This window comes from Dermacentor albipictus, chromosome 5 (genome assembly GCF_038994185.2).
Source record: "Dermacentor albipictus isolate Rhodes 1998 colony chromosome 5, USDA_Dalb.pri_finalv2, whole genome shotgun sequence".
NCBI classification, from domain to species: Eukaryota; Metazoa; Arthropoda; class Arachnida; order Ixodida; family Ixodidae; genus Dermacentor; species Dermacentor albipictus.
In genome coordinates, this window is record NC_091825.1 from 110,208,004 (window position 1) to 110,228,712 (window position 20,709).

Here is a 20,709-nt window from a genome sequence, read left to right on the forward strand (position 1 = left end):
CGGCTTGTTGCTGCTAGCTTAACACATAAAATAACATAGCTTGAATGTGTTTGCGTAATCAGACTGGAAGTGGCATGTTGACGTCATGCCATGCCAGAAAACTTGTTCCGTTACCATCCACATTCGCCACCTTGTAATGACAATGATGATTATGCTGGCTAGGCTGGCTCCGATAAGTGAACACTGCGAATCCAGTTTTGTTTTTGTTTTTGGATCACACTGCAGGACTCAAGCACCGCAAATTTTCAGGCAAATTTTCTTAAATAGAGAGAGAGAGAAGATGCACACAATAAGGGGATAAATACTGTAATAATAATAATTTCTATTTTCACTTCAACATCTTCCTGGGGCAGGCCAGAAATAGGCATTTTGGACGGGAGATGACGTGTGTATGACGCATTCACTGCACCCTAAGCACTACCAAAACAGATGCTGACGTTAGTGAAATCACTAACTGCAGCTACCATTGGGGTTAGGCACGTGCGTGATGACCAGTCAAGTTTGAATTATCTGGCAAAGGATAACGTCACGATCGAAATGAGAAAAGCTTGGTCCCATAGAAGTGCATGAGTGCCGGCTGGGACCTTCAGCCAGGACTGACTTGACCAAAAAGTAGAGTTAACCAGAGTCGAATTAACAGGAGTCTACTGTACTATATATGATAACTGGACCTGCTCAAAGCTGCAGTCACGTGCTTACTTTTTCTTGTTGTCCCCAGCATTTGCCTGGGCACCGCGGTCTAATAGGAGACGGGCCACATCTAGGTGCTGCTGGACGGCTGCCAAGTACAGCGGTGACATACCTTCCTGCAAATGGGCAATAAGGGTGTGCACTTGAAATTTCATCACATAGATCATCACAATTGTCGATTTGCCCTGGAGAACTATGTGCACCCCATGTCAAAGCTGAGAGGCAATGTCATCCAGTAGAATGATGCAAGTAGTTCAGGGTGTCTTTGTGCCAAACTTTTCATTGCAGACTATGAGGTACACTCTGGTGAAGGGCTTCACATTAATTTTCATCACCTAGGGACATTTAACATTTGTTAAATCTAAATGCACAAGCATCTTTGTACTCCACTTTCCCTGGAATGCAGGCATGAAAGCCCAAAATTGAGTCCATGTCTCGGCACTCAAACACAAGATGTTAGCAGGCATTTACAGAGTGTGAAGGTTACTACTTACTCTTGATAACTCGTCGTGCTCAAGTTATGAACTTTCCTAATTAAATAGAGAACAAATATTCAAGAAAATTACCTTTAAATATTGAATCAAATATTGAGTATTGGCCAATTTCTAAAGAGTGAAATATAAAGTTTGTGTGGAGTCTCCTTGGCAATAAAACAGGCTTATTTAAATTAACTGATATGTGTACTAACGCTGTTTACAAATGGGCATCCAGTCAACTGTGTTTGCAAATGAGAAGCAATTTTCAGTTAATCGGCTCACCATGAGAACTACAGTAACTAGAAAAGGAAACAGCATAGGAGCAGATGCATGAAGATTACTGTGTTGAAGGAGCAAAGTGTGAAACTACGGTACTGAAAATTCTTTAATCAAAGGGATGCAAATTAATACAGCGAGACTGGTTCAATAATCAATAATTTTACCTAAGTTGAGACAACAAATTCATATATAGGCTGCTTAAAAGTGAAGCATTCCTACTGAATGGTTGAAAACTTTTTAGCAGTACTATTTCAAATAGCAAGGACTATCGAATAGTCCTTGCTGTTGGATTCATATTCAAAATTTTGAATATTTGCACACCCGTGCTTTTTCCTCAATTCACAATGAGGCACTGCTCAACTCCCATTTTGCAATGAATTACATAATCCATCAGGGGAGTGGATGCAAACTCGGGATATGTTTTATCTTTTAAACAGAAGCCTCCACCTTGTTCCTCGCTGAGACATCGGCATCAAACTGCACAAGCAATGCAGCCATATCAGCCTGTCCCATCGAAAGGGCCAAGTGAAGTGCTGTGTCTAGGTTTTGGTCAGGAACATCGGGATTGGCCCTCTGCTCCAGCAGACATCGAGCTGCTTCCAGATGATGACCCTCCACGGCCTGGAAAGGAAAGAGAGACCGAATAAAGACCAGAAAGAAGGTTACTGACTTGGAAGTCAGAATTACAATAAAATAAAGTGAGCATGCTGACAAAAAAATGCACTTGCAACTGGCAAACTTTATTTAGTGAGTGGTTTAAAAAGTAATGCAAACCGCATTGCTTTTCAGACCAGTCAATAAATGAAATTTTGTTCTTTTCAACCTCAAAACTGCCTCCCAAGTGTGGTAGAATGTAGTAGGGTATAGCAGGATTGAAAGATTAGCAGGCTGCTGCAGGAAGGTGTTACCAGCACAAAATGGGTAGTGTGCATCTATGTGTGCAAACATAAAAATCATTGACACATGAAAGAATGTCCTTACATAGGAGTTCTGAAGAAGCATAATGTGAAAAATCATGGCCCTCACGGCAGCCATGGCCGTGAGCAGCACTGCCTAGCACTCCCAAAGCTAATCTGGAATACAGATACGTAAATACCCAAGAAAATGGATGGGAGGACGGTCACCATGGTAGGTTAACTGGTAAAGAACTTTATGTGTACTGCAGAAACTGTGGCTTTGGCTTCCACCTGCAGCAAGCTGTCTTTTCGTTAACTTTCATTTCCTTATTTCAATTAAACATAAAAATTCATTTCCTTTATACTTTGTCTGACTTCATGGTCTGTTCTTTCCATATGATCGTAACTAACAAATAATCAAGCCCCTCAAATCCTTTTATTCTTACCAATCACTTCATACCGCCATTTCAGTTGTTCTTCAGTTCAAGAAGGTCCCATGTGGCACTTTTTTATGCGAAGCATATTACGAGGGCTCAACCCAGCTCCTCAGGCGCGGCGGTGACCATGAAATCACGTGACACCGTGACGTCACGACAGAGGAGAAGTGGCTTTGGCTCAACTCTTGCAAGACGGGCTGGGTGGGAATCGAACCAGGGTCTCCGGAGTGTGGGACGGAGACGCTACCACTGAGCCACGAGTACAACGCTTCAAAGCGGTACAAAAGCGCCTCTAGTGAATGCGGTGTTGCCTTAGAAACGCGCTGTTTCTAAGGCGTGCGTCTCTTGCTCAGGCGCACATTTCGTTGCCGCGCCGAACGCTGCTTTGCTCGACGCTCACCGCGTCCAATGCGGGGCGCGTAGTCGCTGCCCTGTAGCCCATTGTCTTACACCCCTTGGCGGGTCGACGGGAACGCTGTCGCGTTCCACTCTTGAAGGCGAAGAAGTAATGCATGAGTTGTTTCTTCGTCTAGCCGAACCAAATATAGCCAAGCAACAGCAGTTCACCAGGCTAAACAGCGGTTCAACAACTAAAATAAAGGCTAGTATGCTTCGCATCCTGGGCTTAACCTTACCTAAGCCACAGCCATTTTTTTTTTGCACTTCACTTCAAAAAAATGGCTGTGGCTTAGGTAAGGTTAAGCCCAGGATGCGAAGCATACTAGCCTTTATTTTAGTTGTTGAACCACTGTTTAGCCTGGTGAACTGCTGTTGCTTGGCTATATTTGGTTCGGCTAGACGAAGAAACAACTCATGCATTACTTCTTCGCCTTCAAGAGGGGAACGCGACAGCGTTCCCGTCGACCCGCCAAGGGGTGTAAGACAATGGGCTACAGGGCAGCGACTACGCGCCCCGCATTGGACGCGGTGAGCGTCGAGCAAAGCAGCGTTCGGCGCGGCAACGAAATGTGCGCCTTAGCAAGAGACGCACGCCTTAGAAACAGCGCGTTTCTAAGGCAACACCGCATTCACTAGAGGCGCTTTTGTACCGCTTTGAAGCGTTGTACTCGTGGCTCAGTGGTAGCGTCTCCGTCCCACACTCCGGAGACCCTGGTTCGATTCCCACCCAGCCCGTCTTGCAAGAGTTGAGCCAAAGCCACTTCTCCTCTGTCGTGACGTCACGGTGTCACGTGATTTCATGGTCACCGCCGCGCCTGAGGAGCTGGGTTGAGCCCTCGTAATATGCTTCGCATAAAAAGCAAGGACACCTAAAGGTATGGGTGGAAAGCCTCGTATTTCCTTTCATACTAGTTCATAGTACACTTCTTATTGTCTTCCTTGGGCCACTTTATTAACTGATTAATTAATTTATTTATTTATCAAGAATTGCCAGCCTGTATCTCAAGCCTTAGGCAGGAAGGTGTATTGAATACAAAGTTTTGCAGTAATGCAACATACACTTTGCAACAACAAAAGGAGGAAGGATTTACATAAGGAAGAACATATGCAAGCAACCCAGGAAAAGCATATCAAGTCAAGTCAAGACAGTCAAGCAGATCGGTTGTACCAATGCTTGCCAATGCCCCATCGTCCTCGTGGCATGCGTGCTTGGAGCAGCACATGGGCTACCATGTTCTAGCATGCCGGTGTCCAGTAAAGCCAGATGCTGGGCCAGCGTGCCTCGGGGTGAGTGGGGAATTTTCTGAGGCGAAATCGCAGGCTGCCCTATTAAAACATTTTCCTCCACCCTCTAGGCTGTGTATTACGACACAGCGGTTGCCAAGTGAGGTTTTGGCTGTGGTTACATATTGAGGTTAGAGTGTACTGGGGAATGTACATGCAAAAGACGGCTTGACCTAAATTTGGTTGTACGGTAAGTACAAAGTCTCGCCACTTGTCAACTGCACAATACTGCACCTTCATCAGTGGAGTCTTCCCTTCAGAGTCCAAGGCATCGACCCGAGCCTGAGCGCGCAGCAGAAGCTGCACAATGGTCACGTGACCCCTTGCAGCTGCCAGGTGGAGTGGGCTCCTGAAGAACACGCACAGGAAATTTGCCAAATAAAATCGAAATGCTTTGCTCCTTTTTCTTTTTCAATTCATACTTTTGAAATTACTTCAACCTGGGTATACTGCTTCTGTTACATGCTTATTACATGTTTAAATATGTCTCGCAACCCAAACACACAGAGCAGTAGTGTGCATTATATGGCTGGATAAGTGGATGGAACTCATTAAAACACTTATGATATGAGATGTCAATGCTATCATATCTGCTAATATGGCAGTACACACATAACACAGGACTTAAGGCACTTATTTACTGCTAATCTCAATGCACAAATGCATTACAGAGGGGAACAGTACAGTTAAGGAGTACGATATTAAGATAAAATCCCTGGTTTATATAGTGTTAACTAACAATGCATGAAAACAAACAATGTCTCGCATGGAGGCAACTGATCCAGGAAGGCTGCTCCAGTCCTAAAAAAAACCAGTCCTCGAAAGCTGTGGAATAAATGAGTATGGGCAAAACTTTGCATAATATGCAATGCGCAACTACTGTCATTGATGCGTGATGAAATACAAAAGAGTATCAAGGCGGAGATGTGGCACATCATAATACATTTTCTGAAAGAAGCTTTTGCACAGGATACACGAGAGGGCACTTCCAAGAGCATTTTTCATGGATAGGACACTAGCTGCAGGGTAACAGTATTTACAGTATTTAGATATAAATCGAGCAGCATTATTCTGAGCATGTTCAAGTGTAGTAAAAAGATGGACTGGTAGATTACACTTGTAGAATATAAAATGTCAGTCTGACTATGAGCAGAGGATTGCTAAGCTAGAAAATAGCCAAAAATCAAAGACACTACCTTGAAATTCCCGTACTAGTATTTCCTAACGTCATGAATTTTGACAGCGCCTGCTTAGGAGTACAATTAGTTGCTTGTTGATAAACAAAAGCTACATTGTAATCAAGAGGGCCATAGACTGATTTTATAAGTTTTGAGAGCCTTTTCCAAGCTATTATGAGACAAAATACATGAAAAAATACATCGAAATTCACAATTTCACATCAACACACGAGTTCTGCAGTTTGAGTACACAGTTCCGAAAGGGAAATTTTGGCCATCATTTTCTCCGCTACTAGGCAACTCTCTTCCAACAAATAATTGAAAATAGAGCCTTGAAAGTCAATCTCACCAATCTAAAGAGTCTCCAACATGCTCAACAACTGTCGCAATAATGTTCCTCTGTCTGAGACATATTTGTTATGATGTCAGATTACTTAAACAGCTCTGAAAATGGACCATATGAGCAGACAAAATTTAACCAAACCGTCTCATGAAAGAAATTAGTGAATGTTTATTGGGAAGGGGGATAGCCCTTCTACATCTCAAGGGGAAAGGGCTCATATAGACAGAAGACAACATAGCCATCACTAAATTAATTCAAACTACATACAGTATACGTGAATACAATAAGCAAGACACCAAGGTACTATCTCTTCTTTATGAACTTCAAACAGAATAGTTGCTACATGCAAAATTCTATGTATCAGTGTTAAAGTCACAAGATTTTCCTGGCAGCAGCCATAAATGATAGTAGCTTTGTCAACATAGTATACATGAGGCAACTTTTAGTAGAGCATTAAAAGGTCACAGCAAAGTAACTTTATATACAATATTCTGCAGAATATATGCAGCATAGAAAAAACAATGACATTGAAGCAACCGCCTGCCTGAAGATAGCATTGTGATGGGAAATGGTAAACGTTAGCCCCAAGAAAAAAAAAAAAGTAAAGTGACCTCTGGCCTACAAATGCTCATGTGGGGAGTCGTGTAGATTACAACTCCCGTATCACAGCTGTGGATAAAGCTGTCAAATCAACTTGGGACTGCGCGTTTGTAGCTTGTCTATCCATTCTGGGTCACAGCCGCGGCATAAGCGCGCGGCCATTTCACTGAGTTTGTTGAAACAGTGCACAGCTCTACCTGCGCCTAAACACCACACATGGAGCCGGAATAAAACGAATGAGGGCGTTTAAGCAGTGTGGTGACCGGTCCACTCACAACAAAACCATAACTGATGGCTCATTGGCCAACCGAGACAACGTCCATACACAAAGCGGCACTTCATGAAAACCGGTGAGCCAAGGATAACACAATGGAAACGCCTCTAAACATCGCAGGTGGCATTTGACAGTTGTTGACGGGGCTGGCTGCTGCTATAATGCGGGCGGGTCGGTTTACTTACAACAGACAGTGGACGCAGAAACTGAAGAAAAGTACGCACAACGCAAGGCCCCTGAAGGCAGATGCGAAGCCGATGCTTGTGATAAGACCCTTCCATCCCGCATCCGAGATAGGCGTATCGTCGGAAAACATTCAGCCGCCGTCCCCCGCGCTCGCGCGAAGGACTGAGGCGGCTGAAGAATCGAGGCTGCGCCGAGCTACAATGCATCGCGCCCACGCGACTATACGCCCCATGGTAGGAGCGGTGACCCCTTCACGCGACTTCCGTCCACCCACGAACGTCTTCGCGAGTCTCACACGCGGTTCACGCGTGCCAAACAACCCTCATAGTTCGCGGTCACGAAGGAGTTGCTTGACCGTGGACGCACCAAATTTGGAGAACGCGCGCGCGCGCGCGCGCGCCGCCATCCATTAAAAAAAGGGTACGGAAGCACGTTGTAACTACCGCCCGCGACAACACAATTGCGAAGCGCTCTCGCTTACCTGCTCTCATTGTCCTGAAAACTGACGTCAACTTTCTTGGCAGCGGAGCGGGCCCGGTCTTCGTCGCCCAGCCAGCATGCCTTATGGAGCTTCGTGAAACTCGAGTCCGTCCTCGCGAGATCGATTGAGTAGCCGTGAATTTCGTCCGTGTGTCCATCGTGCGAACTCAAACTAGCAGTGCTCTGCTTCTTGGCGGAGGACGATTTGAGTATTTTCTTCTGGAAGAACTTCTTCATGGCTCGCGCCAACGAGCGACCTCCCACGAAGTATGCATCAAGGGGGAGCCTGAGAACAGAAAAGTAAGAGCGACAGCACACGGTCCTCGCCGCACTCGATTACGGCCACTTGAAGTCGTTTGGGCACGCGAGGACGAGGCGACGACGGCGACGAGTGGACATCGTGAGGGAAAACAGGCGCGCCGTATGCTTACGCAGTACACCGAAGGACTGGAGCGAAGAAGTAACAGCCGCCGCGATCACATTTTTGCTTGAGAAATGTTATTGTCTGTTGCCGCTGGCAACCGCACAAGTGAGGCACGCGAAACATCGGGCGCGGTGCGCGTTTAATTTTTGTTGTTTCACTTTCGCCTTTGTCGTTTCAGCCGCGGATTCGTAAACGTAGTTGCGCCCGTTTCGTATACGTAAGAAAAACTTTTTAAATTTATAACTTTAAAATGAACGTAATGCTAATAAATATTTAACAATTTTAACATAATAGTTATATTGCATAATTTTTACATTGAATTTTTTTAGTTGCAACAGCAACGACGCTTTGGGGTGTGCAACTACGTGCGCGGCCATTATCAACATATTAAATGTCTGCTTCCTCGAAAAATGCGTGCCGGACTCAGAGATTTCAAGATTTTCGCAGATTTAGCGGCTTCATAGCGTTGTCACGATGTAGAAGCAGTTACGTTACACGTGTACTGTCTATGTAAGCTTGTGTGTAATTTTTTATGATGTCAAACAGATCCCCTGACCCCATCTATACCTTGCGAGGTCACTGTGGGCCTATAACAACGGTCGAGTTTATCGACGATATTCTTTTCTCAGGATCATCTGACGGTGAAATATTTGCTTGGGACCTTGAGGTTAGTGGTGAGAGGTGTTCACGACTTCCTAAAGTCATTTAAAAAAAAATGGTCTTTTTGACAGCTGTTTGTCGGCGTAGATCACTCAACTTGGTGTCCGAATGCCTAATTTCTATTGCATTTTTGTTTTCTAGACGTTTAGGAGAAAACACACCTTAGTGGGACACAACAATAAGGGAATTTTATGGATCGGCCATTCCCAAAAAGCTGTGATAACCCAGGGTCGTGACGGCACTGTGGCGATTTGGTCGTTGAGTGACAACCAGTGGAAGCAATCAGGTTAGTTGTCTGCTCGCGTTTGTGATATCCTTCTTGCATGCATTTTGACGCATAAGCAGTGATGTTTACCCGATACGCTCTAGACATGGATGGCATGATTTTCGGAGCTGCAACAACATAGAATTTTAATCGGGAGCAATTGTGCACAGAGCTGCAGGAAGTCATTTTTGTCGCCCTCTGTAGCTAATGCGAAACAACAGCACCACAGCTGTCCAAGAAAGAAAAGAAGGAGGGAAAACTTTCATGCTGTTTAAATTATGATGCACATTATTTTCATCTTTGCTCGTAGCTTTCTCATGCCGTCTGCGAAATGAGCACTCGGAGGAAGGTCTGTTTAGCTTTTTGCATAGGGCAAGAGGTAAGTAAGAATCGGGGCTACACTAGCATCTCTTTGTGTGTCTGCAGAAAAAGAAAGAACTTGTTTCTGCTAGTTCGCCAAGCAAAACAAGGACCCCGTCGCGGTAAACGTACTGGCATACTTGCAACTGGCACCGTTTGTGCTTTTAGTGCTGTCTAATTTATTCGACTTCCCGCTGCCTACTCTATGTATTTAGATGCTTTCTGAAATTTTAAATGCATATGCGCATTTCTCCAAACAACAGTGGCGTAGACAAAGGGCAGTTTTGGGACCGAAACGATTCCGAAACCCTTTGGGCATTCCGCTTGCATATGCAATGTATGCACGCAGGTGGAATGCCCAGGAAAACACTACCAAAATAACAACGTAGCTAAGGTGCTGCTAGCTAAGACGTTTCCTTTAAATATTTTGTTCAGCATCTAAAGTGAGCGAAAGAGTGCTGCTTGCCAAAAATATCGCTCTCTCATTTTCTCCTGCTTGATGGTCAGGTACCATAGTGACAGATTCGAAAGGATTTTGCCAGTGCAGCCTTCCTGGTGCTGCGTCGAACCTGATTGCTGCGCCATCCGAGCCAGACTGGAAGATTACACTGTGGGACTTGGAAACCAAGAAGCCCGTCGCGTCCACTCTCGAGCCAAAGGAACGGCTCGGCATGGCAATGTGCATTAAGCTCAGCGCTGACTGCAACAGCGTTCTTGCCGCTTACGAGAATGGCAGCATCGTCGAATACGACATCCGAAGTGGTGGTGCCCCGGTATCGACACTGGCATTGTACACGGAGCCAATAATGTGCATGGACTTCGATGAAATCCACAGGGCGAACAGGGGAATGTGCGGTTCGGTGTCTAACGAAGTGTGTGTGTTTGAACGAGATGAAGGACAACTTCTTGAGAAGCGCAGGCTGACAGTCACGAATGATGGCTTCTGTTCTCTGCAGATACGTCCCGATGGCAAGATTGTTGCATCGGGCGGTTGGGATGGGAGAATACGCGTGTTCGGCTGGAAGAACCTGAAGCCGCTTGCGGTGCTGGACTTGCACAAGGAGTCTGTGCAAGCTGTGAGGTTCTCGGAAAGAGATTTGTGCAAGGCGGGCTTGCTTCTTGCTGCGGGCAGCAAAGACAGGACAGTGTCCTTATGGTCTCTGTACAACTGAAGTTGGTGACCATTTTGCTGTCATAAAATAAACAGTACAAACGAATTGAATGCGTGTTTCCTAAGAAATTAGGAAACAGTTTGCATGAATGTCTAAGTTTTGTTATGATTGATTATGATTATTATGATTGATTATTTGATATGACTTGAAGAAGACAAGTCCACTTGTCGAAACGTCGGCTCCGGCCGCTTTTACCTTAGTTTTGTTATGTGCGCACTGCATGATGCAGCTTAATTTTAAGTTGCTTTCAATAAATGTACCAGTGTACATTTTTATATAACGTTGATTCAGGTGGTTGCTCTTGTCGGTAGATGGCGCCGTCCGGGCAGCTCTCCGTCATTACAGTATCTCGAAAAACGGTGATGATAGCCGATTTGCACGAAGTTCTTGAAAATCAACCTTGATCATGCGCTGGCAACGGCGCCTTCTCGTCGCTTACATCACCTAGGCATGCCCCGATCTATGGCAAGCTGCGCATACACACGGTGAGAAAGAAAGGGTTGAAAGAAAGAATGAAAATCCGTGCTGGCGCTCTGTCACGACCGCTTTTTATTATTTTTTTATTCGCCATGTTATGGGGGCGAGCCCTTACTGGGTGTGATGGTGTCGTGCGCTTTGTCCTCCTTCATCGCCAGCTACCACGGAGTCTGTTGCAAGAACTAGTCGAGCGTCTCGATGTATGCCATCACCGGAATGTCACCGGCAGGGTCTGCGAAGGCCAATTGCTCGACGCGCACGCTTTCTTTCTCTCTCTCTCTCTCTCTCTGTCCTCTGGCTTTGTTTGCGGGGTTCGTGAATACGTAAACTACCCGCGATGCGAGAGCAATACTTGCCGAAGACGATCACGACCGGGTATTTTTCTAAACGTCACGTATTTCGAAAGATTTGCAGCAAATGTGAGCGACTAGATTGCAAATTTTGTCGAAAAGTTTTGGTGAGATGCGGGGTTGTGGAGCGCTCCACAATAATTTTGATCTGGGCCGTCCGGCAAGCCGAGGATGCCGCCCGAGTCCAAGGAATTCGAGACGTCACCTGAGGCCACCACAGCCAAAACAGCCGGACCATTCTTTTCAGTTTATTTTCTTCTGGGTCTCAGTATAGCACGCGCCAAAATTCTTGGCACGAGGACGTTCTTCCGGGACCGCTGCGCGAGCCCGTTGCCTCATTGCCAGGAATGCTGAGCCACCGTATGTGTTTGGGGACAAGTTCAGTTGGAACGGGGGGATGTTCTCTGGTGGCGAAATGTCCATTTCTTTCGCTCTTTCGTTAGCATTCGAGTTAAGTTACGCGTGAAATCTCTCCGGAACGTTTTTACCGGCTGAATGTTGAGTTTTTGTTCTTCCTCTTCGCACACAGTGCTTTATCTCAAATGTCAGACACGTTTCGGTTTTCTGTCAGGTTGTAAGCGAACAACTCGCGTTAAGGTAACATTAAGGAACACCAGAAATGTTTAGACAAGTAGATCATTGTTTCAAAACTATGCTTTCATTTATTTAGTGCAATAACGTCTGTTATTAGTGCAGAAAGTGCAGTTCGAACAATGCCATTCTTAAATTTTGGTGATGACGTCACTGTGACGACACGAATTTTGATGTATTGTCGCGCATTGTTCTACATTGTTCTGCAACCATTTTTGTTTATTGATGACTAGCAGAACGCTTGTGGCTATCCTATATAGTTGGCAGGTAACAAGCACAGTTGGTGCGAAAATTTCATGATCGCTTGCGTCGGCACTAGTCTTTCGACTTTTCGTTTTCTCCGTCTTGCAATGTCATCGCTCACCGTAAGGCTTGCCTATCTGGTGCTCCAGAAGTGTGATGTACCGATCTGGATATTGAACGATACAGCTGTGCGCCTCTTGTACTTGTTTGTGTTGTGCGTGTGGGTCTACAATAAAGTACAGTGCATGTTTCTTGTACGTTGTGCACATGTGTGTGATGTATACGCGTCATTTCATAAGTCGCCCACGTCATCTGGAATTGCGAGATGACTTAATCATATACAACGGCTTTTCTGGCATGTACAATACAGGCAATACTGCACTGCGACAATACTGATAGGCGTATGGTCAGGACAGCAGCTCCAGCATCCATCAAAGATTGGTTTGTTGCTCTCTCTTTCTCTCTCTCTCTCTTGTACTTACTTTCATAGTACATGATGCAATCAGAAGCAGAAAAAAGAGAAAGGAGATGGATATTTCAAGAACTGCCGTCTTGCTAGAAAACGCCGCATTACTTTGTGCTCTTTTTACTCTAGGCCGAACGTGAATATTGTGCTACAAGATTGCGAGGAATATATAGCTTGTCAATAGCTCATGTCCTATAGAAATTAAGGAGCATATATTGACACATGTTTTTGAAGTTGTACCAACTCTATCACTTTTCGCACTTAGCATGATATCAAGGTTGGGAACAATGTTTTCACTGTGATACTAAAGTTGTCCCGAAATGCCGGATCTGGCGTCATGGGCGTGACCGTGGCGTCATGAGACGGCGCAGAATTTCCTGACGTGACATCACAATAAACGTATGATGACTTTGCTATTACGCAGCAAAATAGTGTCGCCTGTGTTTCTGACTTCGCTCGCGTGTGAACGGAGCGAGCCGGTGTATAGTGACGATACGACGTACCGAAACTGCTTCGTAGACACAAGTGTAATCGTAATTTATTTATGGCTGTAGCTCTATAGCGTCTGCCAATATCCTTATTTCTCTTTAGAATGTTTGGAGTTTTATATAACGCAAAAAAAGAAACAAAACGGCTAAAGACGTCGTGCCGGTACTTGCTGGACTCGTGAAACACGTTTTCATTTTTTTCTCCTGGTTTTTGAGTGCAGTATTGATTTAATTTTTTTGCGGTGTACAGCGCAGCTGGTGGAATCTCCAGCGTATCTGAATGCTTTAGGCCAGCTGTCAGAAAAATAAGTAAATTAATTAAATTGTGGGGTTTTGAGTGCCAAAACCACTTTCTGATTATGAGACATGCCGTAGTGTTTGACTCCGGAAATTAGGACCACCTGGTGTTCTTTAACGTGCACCTATATCTAGTACACGGGTGTTCTCGCATTTCGCCCCCATCGAAATGTGGCCGCCGCGGCCGGGATTCGATTCCGCGACCTGCATGCTTGTTGGGTTACTTCGTGCTTGGTTTTAAGGGCATGATTGCAGCGCGTAGAAAAATACATATAGACACTTGTCACAGGTTCTGCGATGACTTTCTGTGTGTGTGTGCGTGCGTGCGTGCGTGCGTGCGTGTGTGTGTGCGTGTGTGTGTGTGTGCGGTTCTTTTTTTTTCCAGCATTATATGTCTTCACAGCTGCATTAATTATGCCCCTTTATTATACTGTCAATTCGGAGCTTGAACAACCGTTTACGCTTCGACTGCTTCTGTATTGTTCGGCTTCGTCACTCTGACACCCATTTTAGCATCGTGTTGTGATTCTCGGTCGCATTCGTATTGAAAATAACAGCCGACTCTGTACAATCTTAATAAAATCACTTCTTTAGAAGCGTATATAGTGTTTAGCCAGTTGGTGAAGCATGGCTTTTAGATATGTGAAGGAATCGCAAGACACCGGACCAAGAAGGCACATACGTGTTTTGCCCGCTTCGCCTTATAAAGTAGCATCACTTTACTAGCTTTAAAAGGACACTAAAGAGGGAAAAAATTTAATGTTTCGAAGCAAAATGTAGTCCTTCAAAACGCCAAAACGTCTGTGGTTCCTCTAGAAAACAATGTAGTCCTTTATTAGCGATTAGCATTTAACTGTGAGACGCAACTAGGCGCTTGTGAAATCCAATCGACGTGGTAGGTTAGCGTCTAGGTTATAATAATAATAATAATAATAATAATAATAATAATAATAATAATAAGCTTTATTTCCATCAAAATGATGGAGGGGCCGTGGGTAAAAGCTGCTGAACAGCATGACTAAAGCCCACGGTCCCCTCCACAACGCAGTACAGGAGCATACATGAAACACACAGGAATCTAACAAACGCAAAATTGATTCGATTTAATGTATTACAAGGAAATCAATATAGGTTATAGTGGTTATGGCGTTTTGCTGTTTAACTTTAGGTCGCGGATTCTATCTACAGGCCGCGGCATGCAGTCACATTTCAATGGCGTGCGAAATGCAAAAACACTCCGGTACATTTTAAATAGGTACACGTAAAAGAATCCCAGGGGATCAACATTAGTGCCCCTCTCTATAGTGGTTTTCTCGAGTATAACCCAATTTTTTTTTTGTCTTGAAGTTAGTGACGTCACGGCAAGTTCAAGCAGAAATTTTAGGGTGGCGTCGTTACACCGGTTTCTCACTGGTGCGCCGTTACCAACTTAAGGGAACGCAAAAGTGAAACACGAGGTCAAGTTTGTCAGGTTAGACTGTTTTATAAATTAAGCTACAGCATAAGTAGTCAAGTTTATCAGTTTAGACTGATAAAAGCATTTATTTTTAATGCGCTGTTTTATTAATTTCACTTTAACAGTTTGACTACTAGACGAGGAAATGAAAGGCTAGCGTTTTTCTTCTGTTTTCTTGATTCACTTTTTTTTTCAATTTTGCATCAGAACCCAAGCGCTGGTATACGTCGTTGTGACGTTATACATTGCAGGATATTTTCTCGCATTTCGGCGCTTGTTATGAAGTAAATGTTCTCTAAACTCTCTAAGTATCTCATTCCTGTAGAATACTTTGTAGTCCTTCGTTACCTACCAAAAAATGATAACTATTCCTGGGCATAGGCCGTCGAAATCCATGACGTCCCGACGCGCTAGTGCGGAAATTTCAACGCGGCGTCGCCACCCGTCTCTCCTTTTCGTGCGTGTGTGTATGTGCGTGTGTTTTAATGGCTTACCAAGCCTTTCTTCATGGCTGTTTCAGTATTTCAGAGCCGTACTTTACTAATACAGCCCAAAGTGTTATTCCTAATCACGGTCCCACTAATAATTGATAATGATTAGGGAACGCAAACGCACCATCACGGCGCAGAGAAATATATACGTATACACGCGAACGGGATATCGAGTTCTGTTCACTGCTTCCGGCAATATAGTGCAAGCCGCTCTGAAGTAAAAATATTTGCGCGACCAGCCGCAGCTGGCTCCCAGCTGGTATATAGACCCAGTCATAAACAAGGTGCTCCGTCAAAACCTACACGAATAAATGTGCACGTATTCACGTGTGACACCGAATCGCCTAGCTTCGACGAGGTGAGAGGAAAACAGCACGAAAAGCCCGAACAACTCCACTTGTAGATCTTTCCGCAAGGCTCTAAAATATTCCAAGCGTGGCTGCGTAAATCGCGTGTTTCTAATCGCGGCGGTGGACATCAGCAGTTGCACGATAATTGTAAATACGATTATTAATTAGGAAAACAAATAATTAACATTCTAATTAACGACTTCGGGAGGGAGGCATGTTGCAATTTCATAATTTAAACGAGCGAGTGCATAGACCATACCATTACGCTAGAGAATGTGTGCCTATAGCACCAGTTTCAAGGAATACGAACTCAAAATGTGCCGGCGAAATGCACTACAGTTAGAAGTTTTCCGTTCTGCATTTTCCCACAGTGCGGGAAAAAATCTGCCGTGAGAACGGAAATTATCATGGCAGACTGTAACAGGAGGTGTAATGAAAAAGAGAACCAAAGCTGAATTGTTATGGCCCACGGTGGTGCAGACCATCGTTTAATGGTTATTTCGAATAGGGATATTTTCGGATATATAGTTGAATACGAACATTCGAGAAATAATATGACTTAAAACACCATGCAAGATAGGAGTTTAAGACACCGTGTTAGGTTGTCAGACCTGCGAAACCCAAAAACTGAACTCTTATAATTGCATCTTTCACCGCGTTTTTTAAATCTTTTCTTTTTCGTTGAACAGCTTGGCCAACGTTAGCTGTGACACGCGGGTAAGTTACCTTGCGTATCATGCCTCTCTCGAATCGACAACAGCTTATTTTTTCCTCCCGACGACGACAACGACGACAACGACGACAACAACAACAATATTAAGAAACTGTGTTGGTTTGGCAACGCAGGCACGGCGAGTTCCGTTGTGAAAGCAATATTTCGTGGCGTAAATTAAGGTAGCCATTGAACATGCAGGCAATCTGAGGAGGAGACATGTTTCTTTAAATTACCGCAATATGTGGTGTATAAATCTAACCTATCGATCCGCGCTTTTGTTAGTAACTGGTGCCTCCGCGCGACAACGTTTCCTCTTGAAGTGCAGTCCTGCCGAGCGCTGGTTGCAGAACAGCCGAGCTTTCCCTCGTTAGACTAAAATTAACTGCGGACATTTTAAATGGCACTAATACTTTGTTCCGGGCCAGGGTGGGCAATAATACAGGCAGAAGAAGCGAATTAACTGTGCGAAATGAGCGAGGATGCAGAATATGATAGATGGTATTGCATTTGACGACGTAAGTTTTGTTCTTCTGTGATTGCATACAGCATTCTTGTTTCAGCGTTTTCTAGTGTCTTCGTGTTTCCGTGTTTCCGTGGGCTGTTGTGTCCGTTTTAAAGATATCCAAATGGTACGTAGCTGGACAGAACCAAGGTAATGTTGTTAGCCTTGGAGATACTCAGATTACTTTTCCATTCTGCCTAATTACATGTTCATTCTTAATTAATGAATCAACTTCTCAAATATTATAGTTAGGTGAGAAGCGTCAATGAGAAAATTGTAGAGCAACATGAAAAACTCTCGATACAGTAGCACCTACTGAGCAACGGAAAGCTATCTCGGGAGTTTTTCGTGTTGTTCTACAATTTTCTCTTTGACACGCTTCACCTAATTATCATATCTGAGAAAATCAGTAATTAAATAAGACTAATTATGTAATTAGGTGGAATGCAAAAATAATCTGAGTATCTCCAAGCGACGGCAAACAACATTACCTTGGTTCTGTCCAGCTACGTGGCATTTGCATATCTTTAAATTTTGGTGCATGATAGTTGGAACACCTACATCCTCGTCCTTCTCCTCCTCAAGCTCCTCGTTTTTCTTTGAGAGCTGTCTCAATACGCGTGGGAAACGTGACAAGAATAAAAGCATCACTATATACGAGTACATATACTAAATAGCGCTCTCGATACGGTCTGACTGTTACGGATTTTGCGATTGCACCTTTCCACATATCTCGATACGATTACGTTATTGCAATTGCCTCATGTTAATTGTTAATAGAATTATTCGTCATTTATCGCGCCACATTGACGATTGGTTAATGGTCCCTGCAGCCCAAATACATAGGTTCCACGTTAGCCTCATTCGCAGTGTTGTTCGTGGGCCTTAAACTGATGCATGCAAAGTGCTTCGTCGTCGGTCTCGGCAGGGTTGGTGTGGCAGTGCAATTCCCACCTTTATGATTTTCGTGCAAGTTAGAATACGCGCGTTTGCGCTGATAGTCTGCTTTTGCACCTAATAAATTTTATACTTTTTTTCTTGCTGTAAAAAACTATTTACAAGAGCCATTTTCTTACCGTAGCAATTCGGTTACTATAGATGCGCGATTGGCCCGCCGCCGCCGTCGTGCTGTCGTGGTATTGACGCGCATGCGCGATATACGACGTGTGAGATTAGAAGGGGTTTACAGAGACGCGGAGTGCGGTTAGTCGAAAAGAAAAGGAAAAAAGAGACGTCGAAACCAAGTCACGCCAAATTAAACTCACGTTGGTTATGAGACCGGGCTAGCTGTTGTCCCATTTGTTCCGCGCTGTGTAACAAGATGAATCCCCCTCACGTTCCGCTCAATCGGCTCTGATGGAGCGCAGGGCAGCGTATAGCAGGCTTCCACTGCTGGCATATGAGCGTTGAGTGCACAAACACATTAAGTTTCCCGCAGAGCAGCACGCGTGTGCTTACCAGCTGTTTGCATGCATTGGTGTGAGCGGGAGGTACCAGTAAGTTTCAAGCCAAACCTATGTAGCGTTGCTGCGAATGCCGACAGTTTTGCCAATCTTTTTTTCTTCTTGTACGTCTCGTCTTGTGCACCAAAACGATCGAGGTGCACAATGGTACGCAACGCCGTTTCCGACGTGTTCCTCATCGCGGCACACGTTGTCACGCGCCTTGTATCCCTCTAGCGCGCAGTTCCCTGTATACTTCGCAGCAGCAGCAGCAGCAGCAGCAGCAGGAAGAAAACTAAAGTTGTTGAAAATAACAAAACTAATAAAAACGAATCTTTGAAACTTTGTGATTACACAAGAAAAACCATAGGTATCGGAATTCTGTAACTGCGTCAAGTCCACATGCGCGCGCACGCAAGCTTGCATGGAAGTGACGCTTCGTTCGCAACCATGGTTGATCCGCAAGCACAGGCTGTAGCTATTTAAACAATGACAGCTGCACGGGTCAGTGACTTTTGCTGAAGCTGCGGAAGAAGAAATATCCGCATGCAGCTGTTAGATTTTACAGAACGGTGCCCCCGACGGTGCACTGTTGAGAACTTCTCTCCGCATGCAATACTGCAGCGAAGCGCTGTCAAGCGACGAATTCGAAGTAACTATCCTTATGTATGCTCAGGGTGTTACTCCACTTCTTCTGCTTGTCTCTATTAGCAAGAAATGGCAATAACATGAAATGGAAGGGACTAGGCAGTTATGACATATAGCGGAGGCACACTGGCGTAGACAACCTGGCGACATACTATAGTAACGAGGGACACGGCTATGTGACGGTGTCCCTTGTCACGCTGCTTAACCGTAAATTTAATCAAATTATGCTAAACTATGATAGTTATTCGGTCTGTAGTTCGCTCACTGGCTGGTGTGAAATTGTCGGCAGTGACCACGTCGTTACCGCGAGTGTATGAAGTTAGTACACTTTAACTTCTTCTGAGAGAACAGTCGCACAACAGGAGAACGTCTCTAACACGTTACCTCATGCACCGCAGCTGTTGTTGAACGTGTCGTTGAGTATTCCGGTGTACGTATGGAAGTCAGCAGGTAACTACAATGCAGTGCTATAATACATTTGGTCATATTCAACAAACAGAAACAAATAAAGGGACAGAGAGGAATATCCAAGAATGAATTCGCAACCGATCGTTTGCTGTGCATTGGGGTGCGGATTAATATTTTCTGGGGATAAAAAATTCCAAGACCGCTCTTTAAATGTTTGTCTATAGTTTTTAGTAACACGCCCAACGTCAGGGCGTGCTACTGTGTTCCTGACCACAGGTCGCTTATACGTAGACAGAATATATCTTCGCCCACCACTGTACACTCTTAGCACGGTAACCTTTACTAAAGGGGTACATTCTCACAGATTTGTGCACCTTTAACTTATAAGTTACAAATCAACCTTTACAAATTTAACTTCTATTAAAGGTAAGAAAGCGTGCACCTCAACTAGAGGTTACAACACTTTAACCTCTAGTATAGGCATACAGTATTGAGTGTCTTTGCCTAAATATAAAGGTTACTTTTACAATATACCGGTTGAACGATTAAAATGTTCACACAATGCGGCTTGCAGGAGGTCCCAGATGGACACCGTGCTGCGCATGCTCCGTATATAGAGCCGGTGTCGCCTAGCAACGGGGACGCGGCTCTTCTTTCTGCGGTATGTTTCATAAAAGCCCGTTGCTCTGCGCATGCTCCGCCAAGGCAGTTGTCGCCTAGGAACAAAGGTGCGTCTCTTCCTTCTTTCGCGCTTCTTTCTGCTTGCGCCTCTTTCTTGCGCGCTTCTTTCCGCGGCCGGATTAAGCAGTCTACAACCGGGCGCGGAGAAATGTGAGCCTTCGCGGAGGAAGCCCCTCGGCCAGTCCTTTCCGGACGCTGCCTTTACATGCGCTTGCGCTTCGAAATAGTTCACGTGTCCACCTCGTGCGGTTTTCGGAACAAAGGGTGTCGCTGTGTCTCTCTGAACCTAAGTAAGAAAAAAGAAAAAAAAAGAAACATTGCGTTTTGCAGGCAACTTAGACCTTACGCATACCGCAACATCTCTTGTTTGGCCTAAAAAATATTAAGACAAAATGCAGCCTACTACCCCAAAAAGTACAACAAAGGTGACCGCGGGAGCCAGAGAAATTTCTTTACTTTTGAATAGTATATTGTAAGTGACAGACTCATTTTTTTGGACTACAGTTCTGTAGCTGCTAATCAATAAATGAGGCAAATTTTCGCTTTGCCAACGACAAGTGTTCAGACTTTTGGCTCACGCTGTTGCGGTTTTTATCCTCCTGCACATGCGTTTGTGTTTACTCGGTGGATTGTTCCTAAGGTATCATCTAGCACGCGAAAATGAAAAAAAAAATGAATTTCAGCTCACTGATTCTACTTTT

General features: G+C 44.6%; 2 protein-coding genes across 9 annotated transcripts in view; one reads left to right on the forward strand and one right to left on the reverse strand.

Moving 5' to 3' along the window:
* LOC135920244 (ankycorbin-like) overlaps positions 1-8,130 on the reverse strand; it is a 70,798-nt gene extending 62,668 nt beyond the window's left edge. For 6 of the 8 annotated variants that reach the window (XR_011514579.1, XM_070538741.1, XM_070538743.1 and 3 more), the window contains exons 1-4: positions 7,524-8,130; positions 4,696-4,810; positions 1,893-2,066; positions 700-806 (exon numbers count right to left, since the gene is read on the reverse strand). Coding sequence is in view for 7 of the 8 variants with exons in the window: in XM_070538741.1 (XP_070394842.1) it covers positions 700-806; positions 1,893-2,066; positions 4,696-4,810; positions 7,524-7,759 (632 nt within the window). In the remaining variant the exon portion in view is untranslated. Of the gene's footprint in view, positions 1-699; positions 807-1,892; positions 2,067-4,695; positions 4,811-7,041; positions 7,282-7,523 lie in introns of those variants that run through there. The other 2 variants (XM_070538744.1, XM_070538742.1) reach the window with 2 other exon arrangements.
* A 187-nt stretch (positions 8,131-8,317) lies between these two features.
* LOC135920208 (guanine nucleotide-binding protein subunit beta-like protein 1) lies at positions 8,318-12,321 on the forward strand. The gene is made up of 3 exons (XM_065454372.2): positions 8,318-8,613; positions 8,748-8,892; positions 9,739-12,321. Exons 1-3 carry the CDS (start codon positions 8,479-8,481, stop codon positions 10,401-10,403), a joined length of 945 nt encoding a protein of 314 aa, XP_065310444.2. The 5' UTR covers positions 8,318-8,478; the 3' UTR covers positions 10,404-12,321.
* Positions 12,322-20,709: the final 8,388 nt, after the last annotated feature.

Excerpts from the sequence above, each read along its gene's own strand:
- LOC135920208 (XM_065454372.2), top strand. The coding sequence starts at position 8,479 with ATGATGTCAAACAGATCCCCTGACCCCATCTATACCTTGCGAGGTCAC. Across the intron at positions 8,614-8,747 it reads TATTTGCTTGGGACCTTGAG|ACGTTTAGGAGAAAACACAC; the intron begins GTTAGTGGTGAG and ends TTTGTTTTCTAG. Across the intron at positions 8,893-9,738 it reads CAACCAGTGGAAGCAATCAG|GTACCATAGTGACAGATTCG; the intron begins GTTAGTTGTCTG and ends CTTGATGGTCAG.